The sequence below is a fragment of the Ictalurus furcatus genome, chromosome 9 (genome assembly GCF_023375685.1).
Source record: "Ictalurus furcatus strain D&B chromosome 9, Billie_1.0, whole genome shotgun sequence".
NCBI lineage: Eukaryota > Metazoa > Chordata > Actinopteri > Siluriformes > Ictaluridae > Ictalurus > Ictalurus furcatus.
In genome coordinates this window covers 29,921,028-29,943,429 of record NC_071263.1, presented here as the reverse complement: position 1 = coordinate 29,943,429, position 22,402 = coordinate 29,921,028, and the positions used below count along the sequence as shown (strand labels likewise).

The window sequence follows — 22,402 nt, the reverse complement described above, 5'->3', positions numbered from 1 at the left end:
ACACATTCATTGGCACGCTAAAATTGTTGCAGAAATTAGAGTAGTAGTTGGTACTGGCACAAAATTTGTTGCATAGCCTCAGGTCATGGTCCTGAAGGTGCCTACCAGGTTTTATGTCAGTGCACAAAGTCATTTGGTGGCTTCGCTGTCAGATTTGTTGGCTCGTTATAGATGTTGGCCCTTTACAGACATTACAACTGTTTGGATATTCAAAATTCTTTTGATAACTTTTGTGAGGCTTAATCTGAAGATGATGTGTTCCAAATTTGGTAATGATTAGACTCAATTTGCTGGAGGAGTAGTGAAAAGAACTAGTAGTTTTTGACCAAAAAAAAAGTAGTTTTTGACCAAATCCAAGATGGTGGAATTTGGGTGCACTGAACTGGTCTCGAAACAGGGATCCAGGGATGCTTGGATTTTACATTTTTACACATGGTTCAAAAGTTATGATACAAACGTACAACCAAACTAGCCCCAAATTTGTCCCGAAGGTGGCACTTGGCCCAAATTTGGTGAGAACATTCCATCGACCCTCCCCAGTCAATGTGCCAAATTTCACAACTTTTTACAAGATGGTTCTTTGGGCTGTAGTAGACACCCTAGCCAGAAGCAGAAGATGAAGAAAAGGTACAATAACAATAGGGTGCCTACACACATTCAGTGCTTCATCTACTTTAGTTGTCTTCCATGGTCTTCCAGGCCTTTTGGTGTTGCTGATCTCACCAGTGCATTCCTTTAAAAAGGTGCCAAATTGTTGATTTGGCCACTCGTACTGTTTCTGTTCCTGTGTTTGTTTTTTCAGCCTAATGATGATCTCATTCACTTGCACTGGCACCTCTTTGGACCGCATATTGAGAGTTCCCATGAACAGCTACCAAATGCAAATTCAACACTTGGAATCAACTCCAGACCTTTAATCTCCTTAATTTGTCATGAAACAACGAGGACACAAGCCACACCTGGTCACAAAAATGCCTATAAGTCAATCGTCCGATTACTTTTGAGCCTTTTTAAAATGGCGGGACTCTGTTTGAATGACTGTAATTTCAAAACTTTTGATGCAATATTTTTGTTAAACCCTTTGAATTAAAGCTGAAATTCTACACTTCGATCACATCTTGATTGCTTCGTTTCAGATCCACTGTGGTGGTGTACAGGGGCAAAATGACAAAAATTGTGCCACTATCCAAATACTTATGGACCTGACTGTAAATCATAGTCAAGAAACAATGCTCCAAACTCCAAGGGTGGATTTATATTTAAGTAAATGTATAGATAATGTGTCAAAATCTTATTCAGTTCAAAATGCCTTTATCTAGACGAAAGTCTTCAACTGGAACCTCAAAAAGTTTCTATTTTTTAATATTATGTAATTTAATGAATGGGATGTTATATTGTGAAAACTACCTTTTATCACTGATCTAAAACTTTTTGAAATGAGCAAATATGGTGTTTTTCTCTAAAATAAAACATTCCTCTCAGATGTGGTGCAATGAACATGAACACTGTGGATTATTTACTCTCTCATTCTTTTTTTTTCACCATAAGACCTTGTGATATAAAGCATTGCTCAACCATAACTTTTCTTGACCTATTGACAGATATTAGATTTTAGCCCTTCAGATAACATCACCATCAGCCGTCACTGCTCTGAATTATAACCCCTTCCTTTGTGCATGCATGGAGTGTGTTAAATAATAATCCTTCTGACGCACGCCCTTTTATAATCTGCCACCAATAAAACCCTTGTGTGAATGCTGAGCTTGTTCCCATGAATAGCACTAACTACATATTTCAATAAGGGCACACCTCTTCAAAAATAAGACCTTTCAGAAAATAATCGAAAAATTGTTCAGCATAGGACAAGGACATTTTTTCCCCCTTGTATATTCAATTAATAAAATGCAGTGAAAACAAAAATCATTTCTAATAACTAACTGGAAACACCTTCATTGATTATTAAAGCTAAAACAAATATAGCTCTCTTCAAAACATGTTAAAGCTTATTAGCCAATGAAGACATTATACTGTATCTGTCCCAGTCAAGAAATGGAAGAAAGTTGTCTTCACTATGAAGAGAGACAGTAATTTTTGAACTCAGATATGTATCTCTATGTTTAATTTAGAATTTAACATACAACTTTGTTAATAAAAGGTTATCCATAGAACACACATCACACAAACACAAGATCCTGGTCTTTTTAGAACTTAGAGAAGGACAGTCTGGATCTGAACCAGGGTAAATTATGTGGTGCAGCCTGTTGAGGTCTGGAATGCAAAGACAGCTGACGTAGGGGAGGTGCGTGAGAGAACCTCAGGACATGAATACAGCATACAAACAGAGACCAGTGAGAAGAGAGTTGCAGAAGTTTGCAGGATCAGGTGACTGATGTGATCATCTATAATCACACAACAGTTTTTAGGGTAAGGGCGTAATATGATATGACTGAAAGGCCATCAAGTGGTACTACATACTCAGAAAGATTACTTCTATCTGTCTGTGGCTCTAGTAGAAGTACTTCTGTCTTGTCAGAGTTACTGAGAAGAAGTTCCAGCATCCAGTGTCTATTGTCATTTACACATTCCGCAACTTTATTAAGCTGGTGTCTGTCATCCAAGTCAACAAAGGAATGGCTTCAGAAGAAGAAGATCATCGGTTTGGAATGGCCCAGGCCAAGCCCAGATGTAAATCCTTTTGAAAACCTGTGGAACAACTTTAAAGAATTCTGTGCACAGGAGATTAAAATTGCAGTTTGATAGATCTAGATCAGGCGTGTCCGATCTTATCCAGAAAGGGCCGGTGTGGGTGCAGGTTTTACAACCGAGCAGGAGCCACACCTGATTCCACCTGTTTAATCAGGTGATCTTGTCTTGGAACATTTTTGCAATGAAGCGTGTAATAAAATTGCCAGATGACGATGTGCTACCTTGGTAGATTCAACTTTAGACTCAAAATCACTGAGTGCTGTATTACAAGCAAAATGTGCTTTAATTAAGTATTAGTTAAGGGGTGTACATACTTATGCAACCAGGTTATTATAAGTTTTTTCTTTTCTTTAAGTTTTTTTTTTGTCTTGTTTACCTCAAGAGAGAGATAAAGAGAGGTTGGTGAGGGAACAACTTTTTATAGCTGCTATAACATAATTGAGAACATCAACTAACTTGATTTGTGGCCATTCTACAACATTAAACCTAACAATAAATAGATAAAAAGTAGGACATTCTTTAATAAATGAGGTGGTAACATCACACCATTATGTTGTTGTTGTTGTTGTTGTTGTTGATTTCCCTATGACATAGAATGTTTTCTTTATTAAATTTTATCATCGTTCTGTGTGAACAAAGAACCTTGTGTTTGTCATTTCAGCTAGTGTTTCTAAAAGATTTTCATTGCTAGAACTGTCTTCTCATAACCAGTGCTATCTGGTGGTGTAGCACAATACGTTTAAACTACTACGCTACTGTCACTTTCTTTTAGGTACTGTGTATATATAAGTTCTTCAGATTTTAACAGATAAATATAATTATTTTCTTATCATAACACCAATGACACCACACCAGCTTGCCTTTAGATAATGCTTTAATAGAGGAAGCTTATTCAGATTATTATTCAGTGTTAACTATATTTAAGTGATTAATTAATCAGTCAGTGTGAGTTCACTCCTTGTCCTCCGTCTTGGCCTCAGCCTCCTCTGGAGCTGTAAATAAATAAATAAATAAATAAATAAATAAATAATATTCTGAATACATAATAAGCCTGCTTTTCTGTTTATCGCAGTTTATGATACATCGCATCCTTAAAATGTCTGTCCACCATATTGTGTAGTAAACAGAATTATGGGATTGTCTTCTACACTTTTGTGCATAATAAGAGTCTTTCAAAAGTCCCTACTCAAAATTCACAAGTTGTCCTCTGACCTTTGAGTGTGATTGGCCCAAGGGTGAGGACCTCAGTGTGGTGATCAGAGCTAGTGCTTCGTTTCCTGCGATAACGGCATCCTTGGCGACATCGTGAGTTGTAGTCGTTGTCAGGGCAGATAACGACATCACACTTGAGGAACACCTGGTTGTGTGTGCGCAGGAACTTGAATGCGCTGAAGCTGAACTGAGCGAAGTAACGATTTCCATTTCTGTATATGTTTACCGTGTTGTCTCTCCGACAGCTGAAATGATAAAGACAAAAATAAATACATCATTGTTACATGAACTGCCTAAATAGAGACAGCACATAGCAAGCACTGGTCTGAAAGAGTTCATGGATATTATGACACCTTATACAACTTCATTTACATTCCTAGGCAGCTTTGTAAGGTTACAGATGTCTACCAAAGAGAGAACAACTACCTGTACAACAAGGAATAGGATCTACTGTGGGCAACAAAAACATCTCTCAGAGAAGCTGAAGGGTAAACAGTTCTTGATTGAGGTTTACTCAGGAGAGGAAATCAGTGCTGGTGTAGGAAAACCTGCTGGAGGGGTAAAAGTCTATGGTGTTGTTGAACCACTTCAGCATTAACTACAATCATTACTGATCTCCTCCACTACATTTTCCTAACTTACTATGCCTGCCGAGTTGGAGGATCACTAACTTCCTGACTTGTAGGAGGTAGCAGGTAGGGCACTCATCTTACTTGAATAACTGCAGTTCACCTTCAATACAACCATTTGTGTTGAACCAACTTTGTGTTGCCTTTAAAAGGTGGGTCCACTGAGATATAGTTATTGGTTTACAGGGACAAGAACAATAGTGTAAGCATGTTTGTTTACCAGTATTGTTTGTGTCAGTATGCTTGTAATATTTCTTAATGAGTGTGTGTGTGTGAGTGTGTTTGTGTTGTACCCATTGCGTATAAGGTCATAGGTGCGGCTGCTGTAGTCATGGTTTGGCGAGGCCACACAGGAGTCCATGAACAGGTGGAGGCTTGGTTCGGCTTGGGTTAGCTGCACCTGCACGTACAGTTGCTGATTGAGGTTCACTCGGTACGGGAAATCGGTGATGGGGTAGTAAAAGTTGCTGGATGGGTAAAAGGCCATGGTGGTGTTGAACCGACCCGTTCCACTGATAGTTGCATTTGTAATCTCTTTGGCTTCATAAAGAGTCCCAACTGAAGAATCACGCTCCATCACACATCTCACAACCAACAGGAACTCTGTATCATGTCGGGTGATCTCACCCGATGTTGACTGAGCTGCTCGCACATTATTGGTGTAGCTAATACGTCCATTCTCGGTCTGGGGGGAAGTGCACATAAATACGTACATATAAGTGCATAAAATTAAGCACAATTAGCTAAAGTTTGACCGATAACACATTTATCCTCCAGAGTTGCAATGTTATTTTTTTCTCATTTTCTCCTTAATTTGGTCTTCAATTCCCACCCACCATCCAGTCCATGTTGTTATATGATTTATCTAACAGCAGCTCAGACCTCCTTCTACAAGGAAAAGCTGGAAGCCTCTGTACATTATCCTCACACACTCCACAACATCTTTACTTCTTTTACCCACCACAATTTGAAAAGTGGTCAAATCTGCCAGTCTTCACTCCTGCCCCTATTCCTACAATTCACATTCAGGACTCCTCTCCTATTTCTTTGGTCTTGTCCTGCAATCCGGCTTGCCTTCATTCTTCTATAATCAATGACTCCATAGCATCTGGTCATGTACCAACTGCATTCGAGACATCATCATCAAGAGTATTATTTCTCTCCAAAGAGACAATCAATTATCTTTCTGTCTGACCCAGAATAGCATCCAAATCCTTAAGTCTGGCTTCAAAGTGGCTGAGAAGTACTGAGAAGCTTCATGCTGCTAGATCAGGTAAGTCTTTGATCAAGATCAGTCATCAGTTATCCCCTGTACAATGTCATGGCAGCTATTTGCTTTTTACCTGGATGGATGGTCATATCAGGTAGGGACAGGGAGGGGATCCAGATCTGCCCCATGCAGGCTCTCCACTGGTGTCCCACAAAGCTCAGTGCTGGGTCTTTTCTGTTCTCCCTCTATACCTGCTCTCTTGGTGAAGTCATATCCTCTCATGGGTTTTCATACCACTGCTATGCTGATGACACTCAACTCATCCTGTCCTTTCCTTCCTCAGACACTCATGTGTTGGCATGGATCTCAGCATGTCTGGCAGACATCTCATCATGAAACTAAAGCTGAAATGAAATTCTAGTAAAACTGAGCTGCTGTGCATCTCTGGTGATGCGTCCCAATGTCAAGTTCTGGACAACTCTCACAATCTGTCACTGTTTGTAACCTTGTTGTAACCATGGACAACCTGTCCTTCTCGCCTCACATCACTAAACTGACTCCCTCATGCCTGTTCCTTCTTTCTAACGTCAGGAGGATCCAGGCATTCATATCCAAAGAGGCCACCCAGGTGCTAGTTCAGTCTTGTGTCATTGCGAGACTGGACTATTGCAACTCACTCCTGGCAGGTCTTCCCCTGTGTTGCATTCAACCTCTGCAACTAATCCAGAATACAGCTTCATGACTTGTTTTTAACCTCCCCAGTTTCTCCCACACCACCCCACTGCTACACTCCCTCCACTGCCTTTATGACTCTCTGCGCATCAGATTTAAAACACAGATGCTTGCATAAAAAGCTAAAAATGGACCAGTACACACTTATGTTAAAGCACTTATCACACCCTGCTCTGCATGATGCTCCCTCTGATTGTCTAGTACTGTGTAATTGGACCCATCATGTCTCAGGGTACAAGGAAGGCATGCATCAAAGCTATTTTCTGTCCTGGCACCCAGGTGTTGGAATAAACTGTCCGAACATCTGAGTCACAGACTGTCTTTAAATGAATACTAAAGACATAACTTTAGTCTTTAGTACTTTTTTATTTAAAAATAATGATACATTTTTAAAAATCCCTGTTTTGTGGTTTTCGTCACATTGTCCTCTTCAACAGGGTTTTTAGACTGTCGGTGCACAATTCGGTTGTGCATTGTAGTGCATTGTGGGTAATTCAGTACCTGAGAGTGTACATTGTGTGATTCATGACATTATCCTACAGCAGTGCATTGTGGGATTTCACTGGATCACTGGATGTTATGTAATATTGTATAAAGTGTAGTGTTACCTTTCTCCTGGTGCTGCAGCTATGGAGAGGGAAGTTGAAGGTGACATAATAGTTGTCAGTTGAAGCTCTGCAGCGATGGTCATCCAGATAAAGGTCATACCAGCTGAAGCCCAGTGAGTCCAGGTAGGATTTACGGATGGCAATGTTCATCGAGTCAGAGGAGCAATCCACACGGCCTGCACGACATTCAACGTTTGACATAAAACTCTAAACATGCATCTAGTTATTGTGTTCAGTGTTTTCATTACCAATCTCTATAGTGTTCACTATATAGCAATGCTGAGTCCCACTGGTCCAGACCATGTTTATATTTTATAGCTTTATTGTGAAATCCACAATTTATTAGCAATAATAATAATAATAATAATAATAATAATAATAATAATAATATACCCCAAGACACGGAAGACACGGAACCCCAAGTTGCTCCCGATGGCAAGCTAACACCGTGCATGGCAGCTCTGTTACCACTGGTGTGTGTGTGAATGTGTGAATGAGAACCAGTGTAAAGTGTCAACTGTTAAGGCTAGAAAAGTATTATATAAGTGCAGACCATTTTTCATTTGGAAAAATTTATAGTTGGAAGGATTTTGGATACATCACCAGGTACAGAATTGTCTGTATGGCTGTACTTAAGACCACCATTGCCAACTCCAAGACAAGTTTAAGACCAGGACCAAGATCTAGTCAAAACTGAGTCTTAAGGGAGTCAAGGCCAAGTCAAGATCAAATCATCATCTCTGCATACATGAGAGAGATTATGCCTCTCCCATCCAAAGAGCATGACTAAATTTTGTTCTTGGCTCATAGGGTGAATCCTTATCTGTTGCACACCTCAGGAGACTGATATGGCTCTTTTCTTCGAGAAGAAATAATTAGGTCTCTTCAAACTTCTGAAAAATCCAGGTTCATGCAGAAAACATCTTGAGACCAGACTCAGGTCCTACAGCCGCAAGTGTCTGCGCGACTGAGTAACAATGACATGGCGGTTTTATAATGGACTGTGTACCTGTGTTTTGGGTGAGGGAGGAACTGAAGTAGGCTTTAAAGCCACGCCCAACCCCAGAGTAGTCACTCCTGAACATCACGGTCATGTAGGACGAGGACGACTGGAAGTCCAGGTGGCTTGTGCTATTCTGACAGAGCTTTCCTATCAAGCGGGACGCGGTGGATGGACCATCATACACATTCACATAATCACAGTAGCAGCAGCGGTCCAGACTACACATACACACACACACACACACACACACACACACACAAACACAGATATATATAGACAGATAGATAAATAAGTAGAGAGCTTGATGGATTTACTAAGGATTAAAACACATGATTAAATTCATTTCTACAATTAACACAAATATTTAAAAGATAAACTAAAACAAATCATACATTTAAAAAGTCATAACAAGATGTGTTTTATTGCTGAAATACCCCGCTTTTAATTAAAGTAAATAAAAATACGAATATTGTAAAATATTTGAATATTTATAGCATTATTTAACAAGTATTTAATACATGGCATTAAACTTACGAAATATAAAATTGAAAGAAATATAAGATACGTGAAAATAGATGTAATTATTCAGATAATTGCATTGATGTGATTAAATGGCGTTAAAGGTCAATTATTAATTACACATATTGTTAAATATTGTAAAAGTATATGTTAAATATAATATACATTTATATTGAATATAAATAGATTAATTCACTCAGCAAAGGAAATCATCATTAAAATAGTTTTTTTATGAAAAAAGTATTTATGAATTTAAATAAATAAATAAGTGATTTATTGTGATAATTCAGATGTAATTTGAACAAGTAGCAGATGTATACAGTGAAAGTAAAATTTGGGAAATGGACTGACTCTAAGTCCTGGAACGAGAGGAAGACGGTCTGTCCTGCCGGAGCCGAGAGCTGCCACACACAATACGCGTTGTCATGGTAATAACCGGGGTAGTAAGGGCTGGAGATGGAGCCTGAGCCCTGAAGACTCCCCCCACAGGCTGTAGAGTGTAAACACACACACACACACACACACACACACACACACACACACACGCACACACACACACACACACACACACGCACACACACACACACATTGCTCTGCTAATTTTTCCAAACTATAATAGTAATAATAAAAATAAAAATAAAAACACCAACATGAAGTATATAATAAAGCATATTTTATGAAATACAAATACATATAATTAAATTTATCATTAAAATATCCAATAATTATGACAAATATAATCAATATTCTGGGATCAAATGATAAATATAAATAAAATATGTAATAAAAATGTCTGTAATGTAAATAAGAGTTTTACAAGTAAGGCAAGATGTTACTGTTAGTTAGTTAGTTAGTTAGTTAGTTAGTTAAATTGGAATTGTAAAAGAATCCACATGCTGAGCCAAGCTAAGGTAAAGAGCTCACCTGGTACAGTAGTTGGTGTCACATTGTAACAATAATCTGAAAAATTAAATAAATACAATAAACACTAGAACTTTCATTTCATACCCCAAACTCCTACATGTCTACACAGACAGACAGACAGACAGACAGACAGACAGATCGAGAGACAAACAGGAAGACCAAGGGACAGGCAGACAGACAGACTATTTAACAATAATAAATGGACATGTTCGTTACCATAATAATCGTGACAGCATCTTCCATATCGTTCACATGAACTCTCACAGGAGCATCTGCTGTAGCTGCTGCCACATCGGTCCTTACACATTGGAGCAGCTGTACACACACACACACACACACACACACATTTCAAAATGATCATTTCAAAAGTATGTCTTTGAATTTATATATCACAGACATTCCTTACAGCATGTAGCAATGACATTAGCAGGTTAATGTGTGCTGGACAGTTGGATAGATGAGTTCTGCTCACACAAACACAAACTGAAATTGAATTTCAATAAGTTGAACAAATACGTACATATGAAAGCCCATTCAGCCCGAAAACCTGGTCGAGTCACGCTGCCGTCAGTGGAGAAAACGACGGTCATGTATCTGCTGCTGGAGTTGAAGGTAGCTCTCTGAGCTCCAGTCACAGAACCCAAAAGTGAATGCTGAGCAGTCGGACCGTCGTACACGCGGACAAAGTCGAAGCCTGACTCCAAACTGAAGAAAGTGTAATGAAACTAGCCTTACAGACTAACCACAAACAAATATTCTTAAATGATAAAGATGTAAACAAAGTCAGGTATGATTTATCAGCAGGTGAGAAACAGGAAGGTGATTTCTTACTTGACGGACGTGAAGTTTAACGAAACCACCTGCAGTTCTCCAGCCAGTAGGCTCCATGTGCAGTTTGCGCGATTTGGATAATTATTGGGATAATTGGGGCTGAAAAATTCCCCTCGTGACTGAGTCAGAGTTCCACCACATGGAGCTCCACCAGAAACACACCACAGTTCTCAGTGAATCACAGGATCAGTGTTATAAACACAGTAAAAGTGTGATCATTTGGTTTGAGAAAATATCAAAATAGTGTATTTTAAAAATCAATACGTTACTAAAAAGTTACTCATCAGTCAGGGGAACAGTTCTGTTCATCATTTTACACACTTTCTTTTTCCCTCTTCTGAACAAAATCACGGTCCCCTTCGCTGTGACCTGTTTTCTGTGATGGTTTTTGAAATGTATTTATCCTGAATCAGAACCCTGAGAAGAAAGTTCTCCTAATGCTACAGTCTTCAACAGGCTATTGAAGTGGCGTTGCTGTTACCACCCCGAAGTTGATTATTTTCCTTTTAACAGCATATTCGGTAGTGTTTTCTACCCTGGCAATTGGTAAATGCTGTGTAACAGCCGTTACTCAACACCTAATCCACCATCCAATCACACTCCTGAAATTAACAGTGCTGTACACTGTAAAACCGGATAAGTTCATTTCACTCAAACAATTTGAGGAAACTAATTACTAATTAAATTTTTAAGTTGATAAATCAATTTCTTTAAGCCAAATACACTTAAATATAACAACAATTTATTTTAAATGGCAAAGTTTGAGTTAAATTTTTGTTATATTTAAGTGCATTTGGCTTAAAGAAATTGATTTATCAACTTAAAAATGTTGAGGTAAATGAACTTATCCGGTTTTACAGTGTGGTGTAATATGAAATAGTGATGATCAGCACAGGAATACTGGCATCATGCTAAAAATCTAAACTGTCTTTTAAGTAAATCAGTTATTATACAGGTGCATCTCAAAAAATGTGAATATTCTGTATTATAAATTCTTTATTCGAATATTTTGAGACACTGGAGTTTTGAGGTCCGTGAGCTGTGAGCCGTAATCATCGAGATTAAAACACAAAAAGGCTTGAAATATTTCACTTTATGTGTAACGAATCTAGAATATATATATAAAAAAGTTCCACTTTTTGATTTAAATTATGGGAAAAAAATGTACTTTTCCACGATATTATAATAATTCGAGACGTACCTGTAAAGTGTATTTAAAGTGAGAATTATGATACAATCTCTTTAAACACAGGATTTAAAAAAAAAAATTTTACAAAAATGAACAAACTTCGAATCAGTTCATTCTTTTTCACCGTCATTAATAAACATCCGTACACTACTATTCAGTATTAATATTGTAATGATTCTTCTGTGGTCAAAGGAGTTTAAAAGGAGTGATAAAATACTGACTTGTATTAAAGTCAAAGGTTTATATAAATACACAACAGAAGAGTGATGAAAGAGTTTACAGAGGAACTGTACCTGCTGTTGGTGTTACAGTTGAGTTGGTGCAATAATCTATAACAGAGATTAATTAAGGTTAAAATAAATAAAAAAATGCAATATACCTTTTTTCATCACCCCCGTATATCCTTATTCTTTGTAAAGTTAATTTTTTTCTCTCACATTCATAATCGTCGCAACAATATCCACCATACTGACAGGAGCTGGTGCAGGAACAGATACCACCATCATGACCACAACGATCCCTACAGGTTATATAGTCTAAAAAAATAAATAAAGAAAAAGAAAGGAAATTTAAAGAAAAAAAAAGAAGACAATCTTACATTTAATAGATGAACTCAAATTCAATGAATCCCTTTAATATTAGTATGACTCATCTTCCATCAGTACATCAACACTCAGTATTAAAACCTCACCTATTATTGGCGTTTCTTCTGTTGTCGCGTCTGTAAAAATGAGTGAGAAAATGTTTCATTACACAGGATTTAAAAAAAAAAAATACAAATTTAAGAACGGATGAAAGTCTGGAAGGGAAAAAAATGAACAGTTCTGAGACCGAAATGAAGAGAAAAACAGAGGACACAGAGCAGTTTCACTGACAATAAAGAGAAGTGCTGAAGATAAGTCTTTTATTATTATTATTATTATTTTACCTGGTTCTGTTGTGGTGGTGAAACAATAATCTATATAGAAAATGATTTTCAAAAAGTTAGCATTATTTATGTGTTACACATCACATTTCTGTAAGTCTGTATTTTTTGTAAATTGTCACTAGCTCTTTCTACTTTTGATTCGATTCGTTATTCTGTCAACAAAGGAAAGAAAGAACAAGTAATAAAAAAAAGTGAAATCAGTAAAACTGTACTGACAAAACAAATAGACATTTTATAACAAACAGTAATATTATTAGAATTGATCAAACCCCTAAACACACATTTTAAAAAAAAATAAAATAAAAAAAACGTCTATTTTGTTCTCACCGTGATAATCGTGACAGCAGTTTCCGTAGTACTGACAGGAGCTGGTGCAGGAACACGAACCGAAATGTGAGCCGCAGTTATACAGGCAGGAATAATGACCTACAACAGACAATAATAATTATAACTAATAAGATGAATTTATTTAAGCCCCACACGAATTTATGGAGATACTAGAGATCCAGATCCTTTCTGCCTCTGGATGGAGCTCAAATCTTCTCCAATTCCAGACTGCTGGGACTACGGCTGCTCCTAAGGCCATACAGACTTCATATAAATCCATAATGAACTTTTTCACACTATCTGTTGTTACCCAGATGAGAACGGGTTCCCTTCTGAGTCGGGTTCCTCTCAAGGTTTCTTCCTCTTAAAACATCTTAGGGAGTTTTTCCTTGCCACCGTCGCCACTCAGTGGCTTGCTCAGTTGGGATAAATTCGCACCTTTAATATCTGTATACTGTGTTGATATTTCTGTAAAGCTGCTTTGAGACAACTTCTATTGTAAAAAGCGCTATACAAATAAAACTGAATTGAATTGAATTGAATTAAGATTATTACAAGTAAACGTTATGGAAGCGATGCAGTTCAGTAAACAGGCTAATTCACAAACTAGCATTTAACAGGCAAAACAATTGTAACTATGATATAGATTTCAAGTATTTGTTCAATTATACAGTTAATTATACGTTCATACTTAGATCAATCCCCATCCAAGACAGGCTATTGAAGCGGCGCTGTTAACAGCCCGAAGTCCCGAAGTTGATTATTTTCTTTTAACAGCATGTTCTGTAGTGTTTTCTACCACGGCAATTGGTAAAAAAAAAAAAAAAAAAAAAAAACAAAACACCTAATCGATTAACGTAGAAAATTAATCAACACCATCCAATCACAATCCTGAACTCAACAGTGCTGTCCACTTTAAAACCGGATAAGTTCATTTCACTCAAACAATTTCAGGAAACTAATTACCGCAACATATTTAAGTTGATAAATCAATTTCTTAAAGCCAAATACATTTTGGCTTATATATTTTTTTTAAAAGATAACGATATAATATATAGTTATGGATACACTAATAATAATAGCAATAATAATAATAATAATTATTATTATTATGCAGCCATCATCCAAACGCACACCAAGCTGCTGATGCTGAAAACCCACCGAGGCATCTTTTAAAATCAATTAAATACTGTAAATGAATAAAGATATACAGTATTGTATGTATATTAAGAAGAGGGCTGTGTTCCAAATCAAGCTTTATTAATTCTCATCGTTATTTACGGTGGTTTAAATGAAAATAGAACTGAAGAGCGTGGAATGGAGTAAAGAAATTATTCTGAGCTCCGTATGAAGAGAAACGCAGGGGAGACAGAGCAGATTTACTGAGAATAGAGAGAGACACGGATTAAAGAGAGTGTTTAATCTTTACAGAGGATATGTACCTGTTGTTTCTGATATTTCAGGAGTAGTCGTGCTGTCGCAGTAATCTATAAGGAAAATGATAAAGAGTTAACATTATGTATATGTTATACATCACATTCCTGTCGTTTTATCATTTCATCATTTCATCATAAAGTCCCTGAACCTTTATAGCTGTGCATTCTATGAAGAGAAAGCTATTTGATTTGATTCATTATAAAGTCTCTATTTGTTTATAACTGTGCATTCTACCAGCAAAGTAAAGAGAAAAAAAAAAACAAAACAAAGAAATGCAAAAGAGAAGTAAAATCAGTCAAACCGTACTGACTAAAAATAAAAAATACATTTTATAATAAATCGTCGTTTTATTAGAATGAATAAAACTCTAAAGTACACATAGAGCTTACGTTAACCAGTTTTATGTTGTTGTTGTTTTTTTAAACTTCTATTTTGTTCTCACCGTAATAATCGGGACAGCAGTTTCCGTAGTACTGACAGGAGCTGGTGCAGGAACACGAACCCAAATTGTAGCCGCAGTTATACCGGCAGGAATAATGACCTACAATTGAATTGGAAGTATTATATCAATGTTAAATATTTCTTCAATTATACAGTTAGTTATATGTTTAGATCAATCCACCATCCAAGTCCTATCTGTAATGTCTCTGTGGTGGTCTGTTTATATTAAACGACAGGACAGAGGGGTGCCAATACTTTGTTCAGTGCAACAGATGGACTACATTCAGTAACTGTATACCTACAAAGTGACCTGTGTGGGAGGTGGAGCTGATAATGGAACTAATCCATAGGTTTTAACCCTGTCCCCACTCCTATCTATTGGGTCTTTGCTCTGTTGCCCTACTGTGTTCACCTGTTCTGTGTTTAATCCGTCATTAATTTCTCTGTTTATACCCCGTGTCATAGTATCTTTACAAAGTCTTATTACGCATTTCTAGCGTTAAACCCTAGCCTTGTTTCCCTAGTGCTTTATATACTGGATATTTGCATCTATATTTAATGTATAATAATAATAAGCCCTCAATTGTTGTAGTGTTACATTACATCACATTGTCTCATCAACCCTTTTGAATATTGACTGGTTTCACGTCGGTACTGTATACTCTCACAACTTCAGACTGGGTTCTAAACGCTAGTGTTTGACAGAAGTGCTCTTATTGGTGTTCTGTTCACACATACTGCATCACTGTCACTAGAAAAGACGTCGTCACTGTCTTATCGTAGTCCATCCCAAGGCTAGTAATGCTAACTGGCTAGCTGTGCACAGTAGCTTTTCAGTCTAAGTGAATTTTGAGGCGGCGTACAAGGTGAATTTTGATGATTTTTGTCAGTATTTAATGTTTACACGCCTGCTGTTGTGTGTCTTCTATTTAAAAAGACAACAGTAAAATGAAATATTAGCAAAAATGACAAATGTAAATGATGCATAGTTATGGATACACTAAGAATCATAATTATGCAGCCATCATCCAAACGCACACCAAGCTGCTGATGCTGAAAACCCACCGAGGCATCTTTTAAAATCAATTAAATACTGTAAATGAATAAAGATATACAGTATTGTATGTATATTAAGAAGAGGGCTGTGTTCCAAATCAAGCTTTATTAATTCTCATCGTTATTTACGGTGGTTTAAATGAAAATAGAACTGAAGAGCGTGGAATGGAGTAAAGAAATTATTCTGAGCTCCGTATGAAGAGAAACGCAGAGGAGACAGAGCAGATTTACTGAGAATAGAGAGAGACACGGATTAAAGAGAGTGTTTAATCTTTACAGAGGATATGTACCTGTTGTTTCTGGTGTTTCAGGAGTAGTCGTGCTGTCGCAGTAATCTATAAGGAAAATGATAAAGAGTTAACATTATTTATATGTTATACATCACATTCCTGTCGTTTTAATAAAATGTACCACACTACTACAGATTTCACACGGCGACTAACTCTTTATCTTTTTCATTTTATTTCATCATAAAGTCCCTGAACCTTTATAGCTGTGCATTCTATGAAGAGAAAGCTATTTGATTTGATTCATTATAAAGTCTCTATTTGTTTATAACTGTGCATTCTATCAGCAAAGTAAAGAGAAAAAAAAACAAAACAAAGAAATGCAAAAGAGAAGTAAAATCAGTCAAACCGTACTGACTAAAAATAAAAAATACATTTTATAATAAATCGTCGTTTTATTAGAATGAATAAAACTCTAAAGTACACATAGAGCTTACGTTAACCAGTTTTATGTTGTTGTTGTTTTTTTAAACTTCTATTTTGTTCTCACCGTAATAATCGTGACAGCAGTTTCCGTAGTACTGACAGGAGCTGGTGCAGGAACACGAACCCAAATTGTAGCCGCAGTTATACCGGCAGGAATAATGACCTACAATTGAATTGGAAGTATTATATCAATGTTAAATATTTCTTCAATTATACAGTTAGTTATATGTTTAGATCAATCCACCATCCAAGTCCTATCTGTAATGTCTCTGTGGTGGTCCGTTTATATTAAACGACAGGACAGAGGGGTGCCAATACTTTGTTCAGTGCAACAGATGGACTACATTCAGTAACTGTATACCTACAAAGTGACCTGTGTGGGAGGTGGAGCTGATAATGGAACTAATCCATAGGTTTTAACCCTGTCCGCACTCCTATCTATTGGGTCTTTGCTCTGTTGCCCTACTGTGTTCACCTGTTCTGTGTTTAATCCGTCATTAATTTCTCTGTTTATACCCCGTGTCATAGTATCTTTACAAAGTCTTATTACGCATTTCTAGCGTTAAACCCTAGCCTTGTTTCCCTAGTGCTTTATATACTGGATATTTGCATCTATATTTAATGTATAATAATAATAAGCCCTCAATTGTTGTAGTGTTACATTACATCACATTGTCTCATCAACCCTTTTGAATATTGACTGGTTTCACGTCGGTACTGTATACTCTCACAACTTCAGACTGGGTTCTAAACGCTAGTGTTTGACAGAAGTGCTCTTATTGGTGTTCTGTTCACACATACTGCATCACTGTCACTAGAAAAGACGTCGTCACTGTCTTATCGTAGTCCATCCCAAGGCTAGTAATGCTAACTGGCTAGCTGTGCGCAGTAGCTTTTCAGTCTAAGTGAATTCTGAGGCGGCGTACAAGGTGAATTTTGATGATTTTTGTCAGTATTTAATGTTTACACGCCTGCTGTTGTGTGTCTTCTATTTAAAAAGACAACAGTAAAATGAAATATTAGCAAAAATGACAAATGTAAATGATGCATAGTTATGGATACACTAAGAATCATAATTATGCAGCCATCATCCAAACGCACACCAAGCTGCTGATGCTGAAAACCCACCGAGGCATCTTTTAAAATCAATTAAATACTGTAAATGAATAAAGATATACAGTATTGTATGTATATTAAGAAGAGGGCTGTGTTCCAAATCAAGCTTTATTAATTCTCATCGTTATTTACGGTGGTTTAAATGAAAATAGAACTGAAGAGCGTGGAATGGAGTAAAGAAATTATTCTGAGCTCCGTATGAAGAGAAACGCAGAGGAGACAGAGCAGATTTACTGAGAATAGAGAGAGACACGGATTAAAGAGAGTGTTTAATCTTTACAGAGGATATGTACCTGTTGTTTCTGGTGTTTCAGGAGCAGTCGTGCTGTCGCAGTAATCTATAAGGAAAATGATAAAGAGTTAACATTATTTATATGTTATACATCACATTCCTGTCGTTTTAATAAAATGTACCACACTACTACAGATTTCACACGGCGACTAACTCTTTATCTTTTTCATTTTATTTCATCATAAAGTCCCTGAACCTTTATAGCTGTGCATTCTATGAAGAGAAAGCTATTTGATTTGATTCATTATAAAGTCTCTATTTGTTTATAACTGTGCATTCTATCAGCAAAGTAAAGAGAAAAAAAAACAAAACAAAGAAATGCAAAAGAGAAGTAAAATCAGTCAAACCGTACTGACTAAAAATAAAAAATACATTTTATAATAAATCGTCGTTTTATTAGAATGAATAAAACTCTAAAGTACACATAGAGCTTACGTTAACCAGTTTTATGTTGTTGTTGTTTTTTTAAACTTCTATTTTGTTCTCACCGTAATAATCGTGACAGCAGTTTCCGTAGTACTGACAGGAGCTGGTGCAGGAACACGAACCCAAATTGTAGCCGCAGTTATACCGGCAGGAATAATGACCTACAATTGAATTGGAAGTATTATATCAATGTTAAATATTTCTTCAATTATACAGTTAGTTATATGTTTAGATCAATCCACCATCCAAGTCCTATCTGTAATGTCTCTGTGGTGGTCCGTTTATATTAAACGACAGGACAGAGGGGTGCCAATACTTTGTTCAGTGCAACAGATGGACTACATTCAGTAACTGTATACCTACAAAGTGACCTGTGTGGGAGGTGGAGCTGATAATGGAACTAATCCATAGGTTTTAACCCTGTCCGCACTCCTATCTATTGGGTCTTTGCTCTGTTGCCCTACTGTGTTCACCTGTTCTGTGTTTAATCCGTCATTAATTTCTCTGTTTATACCCCGTGTCATAGTATCTTTACAAAGTCTTATTACGCATTTCTAGCGTTAAACCCTAGCCTTGTTTCCCTAGTGCTTTATATACTGGATATTTGCATCTATATTTAATGTATAATAATAATAAGCCCTCAATTGTTGTAGTGTTACATTACATCACATTGTCTCATCAACCCTTTTGAATATTGACTGGTTTCACGTCGGTACTGTATACTCTCACAACTTCAGACTGGGTTCTAAACGCTAGTGTTTGACAGAAGTGCTCTTATTGGTGTTCTGTTCACACATACTGCATCACTGTCACTAGAAAAGACGTCGTCACTGTCTTATCGTAGTCCATCCCAAGGCTAGTAATGCTAACTGGCTAGCTGTGCGCAGTAGCTTTTCAGTCTAAGTGAATTCTGAGGCGGCGTACAAGGTGAATTTTGATGATTTTTGTCAGTATTTAATGTTTACACGCCTGCTGTTGTGTGTCTTCTATTTAAAAAGACAACAGTAAAATGAAATATTAGCAAAAATGACAAATGTAAATGATGCATAGTTATGGATACACTAAGAATCATAATTATGCAGCCATCATCCAAACGCACACCAAGCTGCTGATGCTGAAAACCCACCGAGGCATCTTTTAAAATCAATTAAATACTGTAAATGAATAAAGATATACAGTATTGTATGTATATTAAGAAGAGGGCTGTGTTCCAAATCAAGCTTTATTAATTCTCATCGTTATTTACGGTGGTTTAAATGAAAATAGAACTGAAGAGCGTGGAATGGAGTAAAGAAATTATTCTGAGCTCCGTATGAAGAGAAACGCAGAGGAGACAGAGCAGATTTACTGAGAATAGAGAGAGACACGGATTAAAGAGAGTGTTTAATCTTTACAGAGGATATGTACCTGTTGTTTCTGGTGTTTCAGGAGCAGTCGTGCTGTCGCAGTAATCTATAAGGAAAATGATAAAGAGTTAACATTATTTATATGTTATACATCACATTCCTGTCGTTTTATCATTTCATCATAAAGTCCCTGAACCTTTATAGCTGTGCATTCTATGATGGGAAGAAAAGAAAGATAAAGACTAAATGCTAAACTAACATTACAATTAATGCATATTAATACAGCTTACATTAGGAGATTTTTTAAAAAGTGTATTTATTTTCTCACCGTAATAATCGTGACAGCAGTTTCCGTAGTACTGACAGGAGCTGGTGCAGGAACACGAACCCAAATTGTAGCCGCAGTTATACAGGCAGGAATAATGATCTACAACAGACAATAATTATTATAACTCATACCATTATTACAGTTAAATGAAGCGGAAGTAAACCATTTACAAACAATTCAAATAAAATATCACTATTATACTACATTATAAATAAGCCACCACTACCCTGAGGTGCTGCCAAACTGAGGTGCCAATACTTTGTGCAGCCCTGAAGTTGATTATTTTTCTATAACAGCGCATCTTGAAGTGTTTAATATTTTTCCTTCATATATATATAAATATTTATTTATTCCCATTTATATTTACATTTAATTATTATTACATTATATTTACATTATTACATTATAGTATCGGGATTTTTTTTTTGGCCCTTATAATGGAGTCACTCCTTTAAAAAAGGGTTTCTGTACTTTTTCCATTGTAGTTTACATATTACTTGGACACACACACACACACACACACACACACACACACAGTGCAGCTCCATCAGCATCAATTTAGGTGATTCTCGCCTATATTTAACATTTACACCCCTGCGGTTGTGCCCCAGTGCGGTGTGGTTCCAGCTACTTAAAAAGAAATGAAATATTTGACTGTATTTTGATTGTAACATTCAGTTTATTTAGTAATAATGTGCCGCCATCATCCAAACACACCTACTGTATATTGTGTGCATTACATAAACACTGTGATGCATCAAGGTGCGAAAGGAAAAATGCAAGGTGAGTCCTGAACCCTTAAAAAGATATCGAATTGAATTTGAACTGAAGCATCTGTTTGTAGCGTCATAATCTGTTTAAACAGCTCGAATAAAAGTTAGTATTACGGCGCTGATCGTGATTGGTCAGAAGGTGTTGATTTGTTTTCTATAACAGCAGCTCTGACAGTAGTGCCTCTGCAGATCGCAGGTTTATATTAACGCTCACGTTCTAGTACGTTATCGTTTCTATAGCAACTTATAGAATAAGATCGTTCTTATTACCGATTCCCGTTAAAATACAAATGCATAATGCTCTAATGATTTACGAATTAATGCGAATTAAATGATCGGCGCTTTTCTGATTGCAGACTTACGTGTTGTGAATCCAGAGCTGTGCCCGAAAAGAGCAGAGCTGAGCAAAAATATCACGAATCCAGACTCCATCTTGTCTCACCTGCAGAATGTCTGTCCTCACAGAGGTTTAAATAGACAACAAGAGGAGAAATAAACCACTTCCTTATGACGCTCATGTCCTAGAATATGCTGTAAAAGAGATATACCTGTGGGAATGGAGCAGGTGGGTGGAGGGAGGGGGGGGGGGGGTGTTAATATTACTTATTGATCTAATAAGTAATAATACCTGTCTGTATTCCAGACATTTGTTCTTAACAGGGTTATACAATACACAATGGCTTTTATATCCCATCTAACTGCGGTCTGTAGTATATGCGTGTAAATGTAAAACAACTAAAATTTGATATTGTTTTTAAGCTATTTTAAGCTGTACTATTATTACTGACTATGCTACATCTATATACTGTAGATGCGTACATTGCGTTCTACCATAATGATATATTAAATACATAAATGAAACTACTGGCTTAAGCAAAAACATATTTGTAAACACTGACTCACATTAGATAAAGCAAACTGATGCAAATGTATACAGTGTTTAATTATATTGAATAAGTACAAGGAAAACATCCATGTATTTTCTGTACTGCTTATTGTACACAGGATTGTCGGGAGCCTGTGGGTATATCCCGGGGGGGCTAGGGCACAGGGCAGGGGACACCCTGGATGGGGTGCTAACTCATTGCAGGGCCGAATCATGCACACGTTCATACACTACACTAATCAGTCTACAGTGCATGTCTTTGGGCTGGGGGTGGAAGCTGCGGTGCCTGGAGGGAACCCCGGAAGCACGGGTTGAGCATATGAGCTCCAGAAGCAGGGCTGTAGCAGGAATTTAACCCTGAACCCTGGAAGTATGACACAAGCGTGCTAACCACTAAGCCACCGGATTTATTAATTTTTTAAAGAATTAAACACTGACTTTGGAAAGGTACTAATTTTTGCATTGCTTTTCATTTTCATCACCATGTGTCTGACTCTTTATATATCAACAATCCATAGCATAAAATCCAAATCAGCTATAGACATTATTATCATTATTATTAGTAGTAGTAGTAGTAGTAGTAGTAGTAGTATTGTTGACAGTAAATCTAAGTCTAACTATCAGACTAGTAACATCTTTGTAAACGGTACACAAGCAACACAACAGAAAAAGAAGGAATAAAACACAACATATTTAGTATTTTAATAATGGCCAAAGTGTTTTATTTCTCTTATACCACAGAAATTTGTCAATTATTACTTTATTATTTT

The 22,402-nt window shown here is 36.8% G+C and overlaps 1 protein-coding gene across 2 annotated transcripts; it reads right to left on the bottom strand.

Annotated features, from left to right (window-relative positions):
* Positions 1 to 3,562: 3,562 nt before the first annotated feature.
* On the bottom strand, positions 3,563 to 21,238 carry LOC128612157 (CUB and zona pellucida-like domain-containing protein 1). 2 transcript variants are annotated; one of them, XM_053632039.1, is made up of 24 exons: positions 21,109 to 21,238; positions 19,974 to 20,072; positions 19,707 to 19,751; positions 18,362 to 18,460; positions 17,875 to 17,919; positions 16,530 to 16,628; positions 16,043 to 16,087; positions 14,698 to 14,796; positions 14,261 to 14,305; positions 12,819 to 12,917; positions 12,492 to 12,521; positions 12,255 to 12,284; positions 12,001 to 12,099; positions 11,857 to 11,892; positions 10,375 to 10,519; positions 10,064 to 10,248; positions 9,760 to 9,858; positions 9,544 to 9,579; positions 8,971 to 9,109; positions 8,107 to 8,318; positions 7,098 to 7,273; positions 4,841 to 5,232; positions 3,919 to 4,163; positions 3,563 to 3,698 (listed from the first exon to the last, which is right to left on the bottom strand). In XM_053632039.1, exons 1-24 carry the CDS (start codon positions 21,176 to 21,178, stop codon positions 3,658 to 3,660), a joined length of 2,610 nt encoding a protein of 869 aa, XP_053488014.1. In that variant the 5' UTR covers positions 21,179 to 21,238; the 3' UTR covers positions 3,563 to 3,657. The 2 variants fall into 2 exon arrangements, with proteins under 2 accessions (XP_053488014.1, XP_053488015.1); XM_053632040.1 differs by lacking the exons at positions 12,819 to 12,917; positions 14,261 to 14,305.
* Between the last annotated feature and the right edge of the window lie 1,164 nt (positions 21,239 to 22,402).